This window comes from Mixophyes fleayi, chromosome 5 (assembly GCF_038048845.1).
Source record: "Mixophyes fleayi isolate aMixFle1 chromosome 5, aMixFle1.hap1, whole genome shotgun sequence".
Taxonomy (NCBI): domain Eukaryota; kingdom Metazoa; phylum Chordata; class Amphibia; order Anura; family Limnodynastidae; genus Mixophyes; species Mixophyes fleayi.
The window spans coordinates 38,230,043-38,243,967 of record NC_134406.1 but is presented as its reverse complement, the minus strand read 5'-3'; the positions used below and the strand labels follow the sequence as shown (position 1 = coordinate 38,243,967).

Genomic DNA, 13,925 nt, shown 5'->3' with positions numbered 1-13,925 from the left:
ACCCGATTGGACAGGACCTTGCTGATTGGTGCAGAGGACAAACAACCAGATTGCTTCCAGCGTCCCCGGGGTCTGTTACTTTGATTGGAAAATGACCACACACATGCAATGGCCGTCACCTTCCAGCCGTATTTACCAACATGTCTAAGGATCAGGGATTGGGGCGGTTTAGGAGTCACGTGGTGCACTAATGTCCTCTGTCGGCTACGACAGGCTGACGTGCTGCTCCTGTTCCACCACTGCCACAGGTTTATTATTTACTTTTATTCCCTTAATATAGTAACCATGGCTATTTACATACAAGATAGTTTTCATGTTGAAGCTGTTAGACAACCCCAGACTGTGTTTCTTCCTCCCTGTTATTAAAATGAGAAATCACAATAACTGCATTATCTCCTGGTGTTCAGAGTTCTTTCCATTAAATGTAAAAGCTTATCTGAAATACGGAGGTAGTAACTGCTGTGTATTCTTAGTCTGTGTGATTTTCTGTATCGTGAACAGCAAAGCCCGAGCCTTCAGCATCCTCCCTTCATCAGCCTAAAGTAACCCCTTCACTTCTCTGAAGATTACCTCTATGAACTAGAGGTCAATTAGATCTCACGTGATACCCCTAAAACCTAGAGAGAGCTCTCTAATAATAGTGCATGATCTTCTATCATAAGGGCTAAAGTGTTGTTGGCCGTAGCTGCGTTGTTGGCCGTAGCTGCGTTGTTGGCCGTAGCTGCGTTGTTGGCCGTAGCTGCGTTGTTGGCCGTAGCTGCGGTGTTGGCCGTAGCTGCGGTGTTGGCCGTAGCTGCGGTGTTGGCCGTAGCTGCGGTGTTGGCCGTAGCTGCGGTGTTGGCCGTAGCTGCGGTGTTGGCCGTAGCTGCGGTGTTGGCGTTATGAATATCCCCAGATTTGGGGCTCTAGACGATGATGGAATAACAGCGTGTGCCTAGTGGCTTTTCAGCTACAGCTTTCAGCAGACCTTGGCTACTGCTTACTAGGAATGCCAGGTGTTACTGTTCAATAACAGTTATAGAGTCACAGGTTACAAAGTCATCATGTAGGTTAAAGACTGAAGAATGTGGCCTAGTTCAAAAAATAAGTAAAGGGCAATGAAATACTTACATAGGAGCCACGCACACTGATATTTCTCCTGTGTTACACCATATGCATCCTTTATCACGTGTCCCCAGATATGTACATGTAACCCTCATGGTCAGGGGTAATCTTTATCCTTCTGATGTCTAATGCACATCCTGTAATCCACCATAACCAGTGGTCAGCACAGATCATGGATTTACCTGCAGACTTCTGTCATATATCTTATAGTGTACTTGTCATGGACAGACATGTTCAGTTTTATCATCCTGCCTCTAATCTGTTGTCTGTCATCCTATAATCAGCAGGGTTTCATGTGGTTCTTACCTCTTTACCAGCTCACGGTTCCTAAGGTTCACCTAATATCGTCCATTTCCATAAAATGCTGGCCAAATACTTAATATTCATTCAGACGTCTCTGTGCAGGGTATTCAGCTCTACCTTTACCTGTTCCCTTCTAACTGCAGTGCTGGAAATATGTAATAAAGTTATATGGGGCTTCCCCAGATACAGAGCATTAGTGGAGGCTGCGGACTAGGGAGGGGAATGTTTTTGCCGTTGCTTTGCTCTTGAATGATATGTGGGTTAAAAAGAAAAAAACAAAAATAAAACTGTCCTTTGGTCTTAACTTCAGGTTTTTATTCTTAAAGTTAATAGGTAATTCAACACAAGAATGAAAATTCAGTTTGGGGTAAGATTACACAAATTAAACATTAATCCAAAACCTTGACATACTATGTAAGGCAATGCTACATTATACTAAAACTGGGGTGGTTCGCATGTGTAACATACCTTTGTATGAGCATTTACGATGTATGATCCTAATGAGTATAGCACATATACTGTTATTATGCTTTATTGAAGTTTTGTAAACTGCGTCATTTAATTCTGATGTATATGCGATTTGTTTTTCTTTCTTTTTTTTTTTTGTTGCTTGGTATGTTTGTATCTTGAAAAATTCCAATAAAAATACTGGATTTAAAAAAACTGGGGTGGTTCAAATTAACTAGAGAGAGCAGGTCCTAATTAAGGACTATACATGGTCACCTTTATTTCCTCTTTCCCTACATCACATACAATAATACCCCATTCATACTGCACCAAAATCCCGGGTTTTTCCTGGGTCGAGCTCAAACGACCCGGGTCTTGGTGCAGTATGAATGGTACAAGTGAAAAATCCCGGGTCTAAAAACCCGGGTCTTCAAGCCGGGATTTATCGAGGGGTAATTCCCGGGTCGGACCCGGGTTGCCTGCACTATGAATGGAAAAACCCGGGTTTTTGCATAGTTGCATAGGGGAGAGAGGGTTTTTGCATAGGGGAGGAGGGGGGAGAGAGAGACACAGAGAGTGAGAGACACAGAGAGTGAGAGACACAGAGAGTGAGATTGAGATTTTTTTTTTTTTTTTTTCTTCCATATTCCAGCTTTCAGCCAATGAAAACTGCTCTGGTGATGACTCCCACAAATTGCCAGGGCACAGACTTGTGCAGTATGAATGGGGTCAACCCAGGAAATTCCCGGGTCCAAGGTGCAGTATGAATGGTGTTTCTGAGCTGGGACGCTCCGAGCCCCTGCAAAAACCCGGCTTCAAAAACCAGGGATATTGCAGGGGCGGCAGTATGAAAGTGGTATTAGTAGAAACTAAAACATGGATCCACTGTTAGAAATAATTATTCTGATCATTTGCTGCAATTCATAAATAAATGGTGTGTTTCCCTGTTGCAATATTCATTTGTAAAATTAGCTCTTAGAAAGTAGACCTTAAAGAAAAAATTAACCTGTATTAAAAATAAAGACCTGCAAAGCAGAGTGTTTCAATTTCCTACAGTCAGCGGGTTGAGACAGACACATAGAGAGGAGAGACATGTTCTGGACAACCTATTGCTCAGAGGCCGAGTTGGAGCATTGACTATGGAGAAAGAGAGGGTTATACAAACAAGGCTGGCAGCTGTTCTGAATCACAGAGGGAAATGTATGCTGTCCAGCCTGACATTATCTCCCTAATCCTGCATGAAAATATTATGAAAACAAAGTGTGCAATAAGAAGGGATTAATATTAGGAATGTTAATAATATGCAGGGTCACCGGGTGGCCAGTCTCTTCCCAAATCAGTCTTGGAGATGAGATGTGTGTGTGCAGAAATCTGATGAATATTTTAATAATTGTAAGTAAGAGGGATGAATGTGCTGGTGGGATGCAGCTTAATGACAGTGCTCAGTAATAAGCTGGACAAGGTGACTTTCAGGACACTTAGAAATGTTTGTTCTGTAAATCACAGCTTGTTGTACGTTCAAGAGCGAGAAAAGCTACTATTAATAATGTATATCAAAGGGTTTGTGTTCCTGAGCTGAATATTATCCATGAAATAACTAGTGTGCACATGTCCAATTATCTGGTCTGTTCTATGTCCCTGTTTTATGTGTGATGCTTCCCCCCCCACTGTCCGGTGTAGATCTGCGGCACCTTACAAATCAAGGACAATGATAAGTCTGAGCAATGTAATAAAATATATATATATATATATATATATATATATATATATATATATATATATATTTATATTATTATGAAAGCGATTTATAAAATGGATCATAACAACTTAATTCTGTATGACATAAATGCTGTATTAAGCTCAGTTAGTGTGTGGCACTATTGCAATACCTTTGTGCCAGCGCGGCTGTGTATGCCATTTAAAAGCGGATACCTGCAATGTTAGGGGCTGATGTATGAAGGGTGATTCGCCAGTGCTAGGGGTTATTGTCTGATTCTCTACGTGAAAGGGCTACCTCCAGCTTTAACACTGCTATCGCTGCCGGTATGACTATTCACAGGTTTCCCCAAAACCCTATTTAACCTATATAGAGGTGGTACTTGTACTGCCTCAATACCTCTTCTATTATCGTCACCTTGAGATGACAATAACAGGAGAGAGCCAGTTAAAGCAGTTTTTATACTGGTAATGCATTTTCTTTTTTTAGTCTAAAGGTTTTTTTGTTTAAGTGTCATTTTTTTTATTTGAAATAGAAACAGAGTACTGGGTTTTCACTTCCACTGTGCAGCTTGAGCCAGCCAGGCTGCCCACCCATGCGCATAGTTGGCACCACGCATGCACGAGCCAGCCAGGCTGCCCTTCCATGCGCATAGTTGGCACCGCTCATGCCTGAGCCTGCCAGGCTGCCCACCCATGCGCATAGCTGGCACCACGCATGCCTCAGCCTGCCCACACATGCACATAGCTGGCACCACGCATACTCCAGCCAGCCTGCCCACACATGCGCATAGCTGGCACCACGCATACTCCAGCCAGCCAGGCTGCCCACACATGCGCATAGTTGGCACCGCGCATGCCCGAGCCAGCCAGGCTGCCCACCCATGCGCATAGCTGGCACCACGCATGCCTCAGCCTGCCCACACATGCGCATAGCTGGCACCACACATACTCCAGCCAGCCAGGCTGCCCACACATGCGCATAGCTGTCCAACCAAACATTAGGTTAACCCTTACTTCTCCGGCTCAGTATTGCCAACATTTTTGACAAATTGCAGCAAAATTTTACCTTATCGCTGCAAATGGTCACCTGTTGTAAATAGGCCAATGGGCTTATGTATAAATAAGGCAGTAGTGTTATTAAACTGAAAATGTATATTTCTATCATTCATATGTACACTGTGACTTGTGAAAACTTATTTATATTTTGACACAAAGGGTACTCTGCACCTTACAGCATACATGCTATTCTCCTCTTGTTAGATTTAAGTGTAAGTAAGGGTAGCACATGTAGTCACAGTGGGATTTGCATGCCCTTTTGTAGGGTTTATTCAGAGGTTCCTGGGAAGGTTATTTTCTTCTAATGCTGGTTAAACTTCTTGTTAGACTATGATACATGAAAGCTGAAGATAGACGTCTGTTCCCTTTTCCTGGAGTCTCACAACTCTTGTATTAACTTTGCCCCCAGCCATGCGCCAAGTGACTTTTCTAGGCCCCTGGCTTCTGTGTGTAATCATACTGCTTCCCATGATGGTTGCTTGAATGGAATATACAAGTTATTTGTCACATGTAGAACTTGGTGATCCTCTGCAGACCTATTCAGCACCGTACGCATTTTATACCTGTCATCATCAGCGTGGTTCTCTGTTTTCCTGCAGCACGCTGAGCCCAGATGTAGACCCATCTCTTGCCTTCCAGAGAGAAGGGTTTGGACGCCAGAGCATGTCGGAGAAACGCACCAAGCAGTTTGGAGATGCCAATCAAATGGAGTTTGTTAAAACCCGAAAATCAAAAAGCATGGATTTAGGTAAACGGGAATTGTGTATGTCCTAATGTATTATGAAACGAATTTTTTTTTCAGAGGTTTTATAGTGTGTTCTATGATAGATTGCTAGGTCATTTTTATCAAAATGATTACAGCTTATGTATCTGGTAAGTTATGGCCATGCCTATGGGGGAAGGGGGTAGTTGTATGTTCCCTTCACCAGTAGAGCAGCTGAATATTTTTTATTTTAGTGTCAGCTGTTAAAGGGCTTTGAGAGATTATTCCTAAAGTTCTAATTAAAATTCCTCCATTGCAATATTTCCATCATCACTGTGTGTATCTGTGCATTATATCTGTGTGCAGTGGTGTCTAGTATCTGGAATGTTAATGCCCCTTATTAAAACGGTTTACAAGGTGCTACCGCCCTGAAGTCAGATGGGTGGCTGTTATTTAGTATAGGCAGTATAAAAATAAGAATAACAAAATAAGATATGGGTTGATCCTTCCTGACATGTTCATAGATAAAACTGCTCAACGCTTTCTTCTGTGGGTAAATTAATTCTCTAAATATCATTTTATTCCTGCTCTGGCAGCCCCTGCCAGACAAACGGATCCAGCCGCTGTGCGAGATCTAGCCAAGTGTTTGACGTTGTCTGCTGTGCGTTCTGATAAGCAGATACTGGGACATTCAAAGGTCATCGTCTCCCAGCTCGCTGCTTGTGATCATGGCACTGGTATCTGATAGACGCTGCAGAATATCAGACTTGCAGCTCATTATAATGTTTTCATAGAAGTCTTGGCCCTTGGGAATGTTAGAATCTGGGCAACATTTTACCCACAACAAATGGTAGCATACCAGTCCCCGCTACAAGGTGCCATTTTATCATCAATATTCAGGAGAATGTAAACTATGACTCCACTAAGTACTACTTACATCACTGGTACCATAGTGTAGTAACTGTGAGTATGAGGATATGTAGGTGGTGCACTCATTATACCTGCAGACATAGTTGGACATTGTATGCTTGTAGGATAAGGAGGTGGTGGTGGAAGAGTTATAGTCACTGACTGTATGCTTTCCCATAGACACTAAAATCACCACCACATACAGTAAATGGACAAATCTCCCTTCTCAAAACTGTAAACCTATGTATTGATTTCTCTTGCTGAACCGTTCTTTCCCAAATCACAAAATAATTGAAAAATACATGAGCTAGGTTTAAGGTGGCTCACCCAATGGTGTATGACCAGTAGCCCGGCCAATGTTAGTTGCACAGTCGCACAACTTTGCTGCTTCAGAGATACAAAGGGGCCATATTTATTAAAATTATGGGTGCCGTAAAGCAGATGTCTAATTTATATATTGAAATCTAAGGCGATTGAGTCTGTTAGAACCTCATATTTACATTTTTTTATTTTTTTATTTTTTGGTATTACATCCTGGAAATAATAAGATCTAGCAAATCCCACTGTACGTGTTGTGTGTATCGTAGCTGTCATATTAGTGATGTCAATACTTCAGCATATTCCCAGCTGATTCTTTTGTTTTCAGCTGTAATGGACTTTATTTTCCAGTGGAATTGTTTTTGATCTATGGTATCTATTCCCAGTCTGAATGTGTTAATCGCACATTCAGTGAGTGCACATGTCAGTCAGTGATAGATTACACTGCAGATTTCATAATATTAGGTGGAAAATACTCAGGAACTGGGCAAACTCTTGTCATCCGACTCCCTACTACTGAAACAAAGTGTTTACTTTTAGATTTAATCTCGGCAGCTATTAGTTTAATTGACTGTCTGTGCCAGAGTACTTATAAAAGCAATGTGACTTTGCCAGCCAGTGGAGAGCTAGGTATTATTTCACTGGGATAATGAGATTAAATGGCTCACAATGTAGAATTATATCTGTAATAATAAGGCCAATCAATAGTGTGGTTGGATACAATTATGTTGGGCATCGGAGCACTGTCCCTAAACACTATACTGGACATAGCCCAAATCACCTAACCCAAAAAATACACTTGATGAACAAATTAACTGCTTAGATGCTGAGAATATTATCCAGGGTTTAAAATAAGAAAATGTTGCTGAGGATATAGCCATATATGCATAATAAAATAATGGGAGTTTAATCTAGCAAGCAAAACCATTGTGTTGGTACTTTGTAAATGTCTGTATATGTAAAATATGATACACCATTCTCTTCATGTGCATGCCCCCTTAATTAAACTATGCCCCCTATATATCTGTTTGTGTGGTCACCGGTCACCCCCTACTTATACCATTTACAAGGTTTCATCCCAATAATGAAATTAATTCCCCTATTTATATACAGTGGTGACCAGTTATACATTTATCCCTTGTACATTGTCACCCCTTGCCCACCTTAATCAAATTATTTGCATAGAATTGTTCTATCCTCTCTTTATATGCGCCCCAATGTATTCAGTCCTTTCTTGCCTCTCTTAGTACAACTCAATTGCTCTTTCACATATTTGGTGATGAGTGTGTAGGGCTAATGGGAAGGAAATCCGTGGACCCACCCCATTGAAATCCCCGGTATTTTCAGCTCTACGTCTCCCCGTGCCCGTAATGCGGAGAAGTCTCAGATAGGTGTGATTTCAGTAAACAGGTTGTGGTGCGGTTGTTTTAAGAGCTCTGCTTCCTGACCGTACAGCAACAGCAAATGGCGATTTCACCGCTGACTGTCAGAAGCAAATGTTTGGTGGTTTTTACAGGTGCAACATTTGTTAAATTATTTATTAAATAAGGCTAAATGTTGATGATAAGTTGGGAGCGTGTGGGGCCGTTGAGGTATATGGGAATGCACAATATCTGAAGATTTCTCACATTTGTCATGCATATTGCAGTGTTGCCTTCACATAATTGGAAGATCTGATGTTGAGTCTGTTTTCTAGGGTTTTTACCAGCAAAGGTCATTTTTTACAGATAATTACCATATATATGTACATGACCATTTTTATTTTCAGGTGTTTGCATTTCTTCTGATATCTCCTCCTCACCCATTATCCAGCTGTGCTGTACACCCCCCCCACACCTTGCATTGCCTCATCTGGGCCTCTGGTTCTCGGTGTGGTGCCCTGCTGGGGGCGCTGCCATTCCATCACCTGACATTGCTTACGCCAAGGACATAGTCACGTTCCAGTCTCCATCACTTACACAGTCACAGATCTAATGTCTGCGGGCATGCACATGGTTGTTATTGTTTGCACTCAATAAGCAAAATGCTGTCACTTCTGAGACTTTCCCTTAATAAAATTATTAATACAGCAGCAATTAATTGTAATGACTGTTGTGCACCAGACAAGAAGCAATCATTACTATTCTGTTTTAGCTGTTTTTACATCATCTGCTTGTGGCATGAGTGAATTATGAAAATAATTAACAGTTTTAATTCTTTTTAAGTGGGTGATGCTAACATGTAATAACGTAATTGCCTGCGGTTTGCAGCGAACAAACACTGCATGAAGTGTATTCATTTTCCAATATAATATTAAGACCCTCTGGGGATACAGTGTCTGCATGGGCTGCATCATTTCATCTTCATGTTCCAGTGGTATGTTTTGCTGCATGTGGAACGTGGGCACTAACCAGGCTAACCTTCTTCTTACATTTACCTCTTTAACAGTAGCTGACGAGACTAAGATCAGTGCAATGGCTGGCCACAATGCAGGTAAGCGATTATGCTGTTGCTATAGAAACCCAGGTCAACGCAGATTAAGACTGAAGTACCATTTTATTTGCATGTCAGCCTGACCTTTGAAGGTCTAGCATGTGCCTCTCTCACTGCTAAGAGTACTCATTACAGAACTGCCTTGTTTAACACCAACTGTGAGGAACTGACCAATATAGCTGTATCTAACTTAATCAGCTCTAGCTATATATACAAAGACCTGTCTCTGTGTACACTGAGGTTTGTGGTAGGAAGTGAAGATTCAAAATGTGCTTTGATTTATTATTTTACATGAAAGCTTAATCATGCTGTTCAGATAATTCCTATATTTACTAAACTGCCGGTTTTAAAAAGTGGAGATGTTGTCTATAACAACCAATCAGATTCTAGCTATCATTTTGTAGAATGTACTAAATAAATGAGAACTAGCATCTGATATTTTGCTATAGGCAACATCTCCACTTTTTCAAACCTGCAGCTTAGTAAATGTAGCCCCTTATCTTAAACCTGGTTTAATTCATAAGTAAGCGAATAAACTGCATAACAATAAACTGCTATGGGTCATTCATGAATTAGCATTGTATGAAAATATTGACATGTAACAGTCTTACCTGGAAATCGGTTTTGTTTCTTATTGCACTGTACTTCAACACTGATCTGTCACCTGGAACCAATATGCAACCTCTCTTAACCGGAGACACCACATTATGTGGCACTTTTTGAATATTGGTTTAGCCCACAAATTGGCTGCCTTCAGTCTGTGCAGACGTCATGTACACTGTAAGCTGCATACCTACAGTACCGGTTAGGGCAATATCGATATTATATGTTCTCCTTCTTTATAACACCAGAAATCAAACAGAGAACATATATAACAACAAAACCTTTGCAAGAAGTTACAAACATTAACCTTGAACAAGAGGATTTTACATGGCTAGAAATATAGTCCACATTTGTAACTGTGCCGCCTGCATTGATGTCAGGACTCTATTATCATAGTGATGCCATTTGTGCGCGGCCAGTTTAAATCTTAAAAAAATGTAAAAACAAAATAATTGTGAATGTTACTGTTGTACTAGTGATTTTAATTTTTCTGGGTTGGATACCGCAAAAAAAAGTAAACATTTTTGCAATCTAGGTAAACTGCAAATGGTAACAGATGATCTTCCACTGGAGTTTTATCTATTCTATATCCACATCCCCTCACAAGGAAACTTGCCTGACCCTGAACTCTCACCCTAAGTTTTCCTTAACGGGAAGAATTATGTGATCGCTATTAGGAGATAAATTATGTGGTTAAACAGCTTTCATTTTTTTTTGCCCAATGATTGGCTTATGAAAAATGACTTCTGAGTAATAGTATTTTTTTTTCCTTCAGCAATTAAAATAATGTGCCTTGTGCAATTATGAGTTTGTGATTTATTAATCCAAGTTAGCTTTTGACCTTTGGAATGCTATTTTAATTAGGCCGAAAACACTCTTATGTGGGAACGTAGTCGTTCTGTATTGGATGCATTCCATTTGCACTTGCTCCTCTGCCGACATTGTGCGTCTTTTAAATACTGAATTATTGTCTCTCTTTACTGTCTGAACGCCAAGCCAGAAATTCCAGGAATAACATTTTATGTTTGTGTCCTAAATGTAAAAAATACATATCCCAATGGATTGTAAAATATAGAATTGAGCATAAAACACCATCTGCCAAAGGTACTATAGTGGCTTCACAGATGGAAGATAACCAGTATATCTTCATTCTTCTAAATGCTGTCCCAGTACCCATCCATACAAGCAGCGAGTCACATGACCATGATATGGCGCATGTGACGTGTCCAGTAAACAGCACCATTGTAAATGGGAGAAGAATATATCTGCATCATTTTCTCACATTCATGCGTGTGCTGTGCATACCTGGAAATGCTTAGTAAAAACCCCTTTTTTTCTGCATTTAACAGGCTTATTGTATGTGCCTGGCCACAGAAGCATTTTCTTTTTGCTGTGTGCTTTTTGTTTGTTTTATATTTCTTTTCCTTTTCTATATTTTTTTTTCTTTTTTTTTTTTCAGGATATTTCAGTCCTTGCTTTTTTTTCCTGCTCTACTGCTTCCTTCTTCTTGAAATTAATAGTTACAGTAAAGAAAACTCCAAAAGTAAAGAGAGCACTGTACCATAAACTACAAGTTATTGGCACAATTTTTTTTCCCTCTACTGTTTTTTGTTTTTTTTTTTAAGATTGCCCTCTTCTGGTGTTTTCAGGTTTATCCGTTTGAGAACCTGTCTGTAAGGACACCTAATTACACAGTGTTGTATAATAGCACGCTAAGCCTGTGATGATAACAATACAGACACATACAGCAAAACAGAAGGTGGCCATGCTTCCTAGAGCTTGCAGTTAAAAGGACAGTCAATGATTGCCTTTACGTCAGGTTAATGATACAGAATCCATTCATTGTGGAGATTAGATTTGGTTTGGCTTGTGAAAGAAGTGGTTTCATGAAAGCATCCTCTGTCCGGTGAGTTGAGTTACGATGTGCTGGGTGAAAGGTCAGGCCTTTAACCACTGAGCCACCTGTTCGGGAATAAGATAAACATTTTATTGAGCAGCTCTAGCAAAAGTAAAGAGGAGATGGGATTCTGCCTTCTCATCGTGGAATTATCTGTTGCAGAGTTATAAAATGTATTTCTTACGATGACTTGAAAGGGTTAGAGGTTAATACATTCCACTGAAAACGATTGAGAACAAGTCTATATACAACTGCAGGGAGAAGTAGATGTCAACGTTATGTTAATAAATCTTTTTTTTTTTTTTTTTTTCTTCTTTCTTTTCTGTAAGTTTCTGCTGTGTTTAGATTCAAGCCAGTTGTGAAAACCTTGTTTGTAACCTGAAGTTGAAAGCAGTTAGCTTGATAAGAAATGTAAAGCAAACAGCATTTCAGGCAGACAACATAATAGACCTTTAATTATTTTTCTCTCCAGTTTATTTGGGCTGTCTGATCTTTCAGAATGTTTAGAGTTCAGTGCAATGGTTAGAGCGAGCTGGAGTGATGATCAGCGGGTATACCCTGTCTCCTATATTCTGCAGAGAGCATGAGAGCCGCTACTGCGCTCAGCTAGAAGACATTCATTAGTCGCAGTTCTGTAATGTTATGTACGACACACACAGAGTGATATCACAGCCAACATTCTGGAATTGGCTCTGCAGTTGGATCTTGCCATAGGCAACCTGGTTACGGAGTCCTCAGCTGCCGTATTGAGCTGTCTGCTTAGGCAGACTTATGCCCTCTGTGGACATGTGTGAGAACCGGGTAATAGTTACACTTATGTCACCAGTTTAGCAGACAGTGTCAGCACACACAGAGGGCCCATTCACACACACATGCATTTTTCTTTTTAACACATCCTACCAGTATAATAGATTGTAATAGTAAAAGCACAGTGCATGGCAAACACACTTAAAATGCATACTAAGCATTAATACTTAAGCATTGTTTTTCATGCAATTTTCCCAAATATGCCTCCAATCACAAGTTAGACAATGATGGCAAATATCTGATTGGTTACTATGGTTTTATTTGTTTGTAAAGAACTTTCTTTTGTAACATAACCCCATCTACTCATCATTATCTATTTATTTATATAGCGCCACGAATTCCGTAGCGCTCTACAGAGAACTCGCTCACATCAGTCCCTGCCCAATTGGAGCTTACAGTCTAAATTCCCCTACTAGTTTGTTTTTTTGAATGTGGGAGGAAACCAGGAGCACTTGGAAGCAATCTACACAAACACCCGGAGATCATTTATCTTCCACATAAACACAGGTCATATCATCATCATCATCATTTATTTATATAGCGCCACTAATTCCGCAGCGCTGTACAGAGAACTCACTCACATCAGTCCCTGCCCCATTGGAGCTTACAGTCTAAATTCCCAAACATACACACACACAGACAGACAGAGAGAGGCACACACAGCTAGCAGCCAATTAACCTACCATAGTGATATTACCCCTCAAACACACTCTAAAATACACACATTAATGGTATACATAAAGGCCCCAAAAAGCTGGTTACATTCCCCAAGTATGTACTTTAAATATAAATGCCCAACTACTCCTTAATAAGCTGCCAACATGATCCACCACAACAAAATGACCTGTATATATATCTCACAACACAATAAACCAGGCCACACACATACATCCCAACACAAAAACTTTTTACGTAGCTCATTATTGTATGTACATCCTCCAACAAATATATAACCCTTTAAAATGTGTGTGATTACATAAATACTGGGAAAGAGAAATACCCCCCCCCCCCCCCTCCCCAGTCATAAGCCCCAGCATTCTACCAAAAATGTTTATCTGTAAAGAGGTAACACTCACATATAGATATTATATGTATATATAATATAATGTGTGTATATAAATTTAAAATCTACACTGACTCTTAACAAATCTGCATAGCCAATCTCATAATAGACTTTCCTTATTGGCTATATCAGAATAATACTATATAATTAGCAATGACTATAATTGACCCCTTACAATCTTTGCCATGAACTGTAAATTGCTCAGCAAATAAGAGGCCAATCAACTCTACAAGTACAGTGTTAAATGCACAGAATCCACTATTGATGTCTTTAAGGCATTTGCTATGAATTCCTAACTAGTTTAATAGTCTCACTTTATATGAAAGAACATTGCTAAAGCGGAGAGAATGCAGAATTAATAAAATTATTAAACTTGTAAAATATTTATTTAGTGGAATAGTATTTAGCAGCTATTTGAAGGAATATATTTGCCTGAAAGAATTTCCCTTGAGATGGTGCATTAAAATTCTTATCCGCTTTATCACACACACATGCTGATTGTGGTTGTAAAACCTGTGTGTGTT

General features: G+C 40.0%; 1 protein-coding gene across 6 annotated transcripts in view; it reads left to right on the top strand.

Annotated features, from left to right (window-relative positions):
- PARD3 (par-3 family cell polarity regulator) overlaps nucleotides 1–13,925 on the top strand; it is a 404,695-nt gene that overhangs the window by 234,906 nt on the left and 155,864 nt on the right. For 5 of the 6 annotated variants that reach the window (XM_075212058.1, XM_075212055.1, XM_075212054.1 and 2 more), the window contains 2 exons: nucleotides 5,229–5,377; nucleotides 8,987–9,031. In XM_075212058.1, the coding sequence (XP_075068159.1) occupies nucleotides 5,229–5,377; nucleotides 8,987–9,031 (194 nt within the window). The remainder of the gene's footprint in view (nucleotides 1–5,228; nucleotides 5,378–8,986; nucleotides 9,032–13,925) is intronic. The other variant, XM_075212053.1, reaches the window with a different exon arrangement.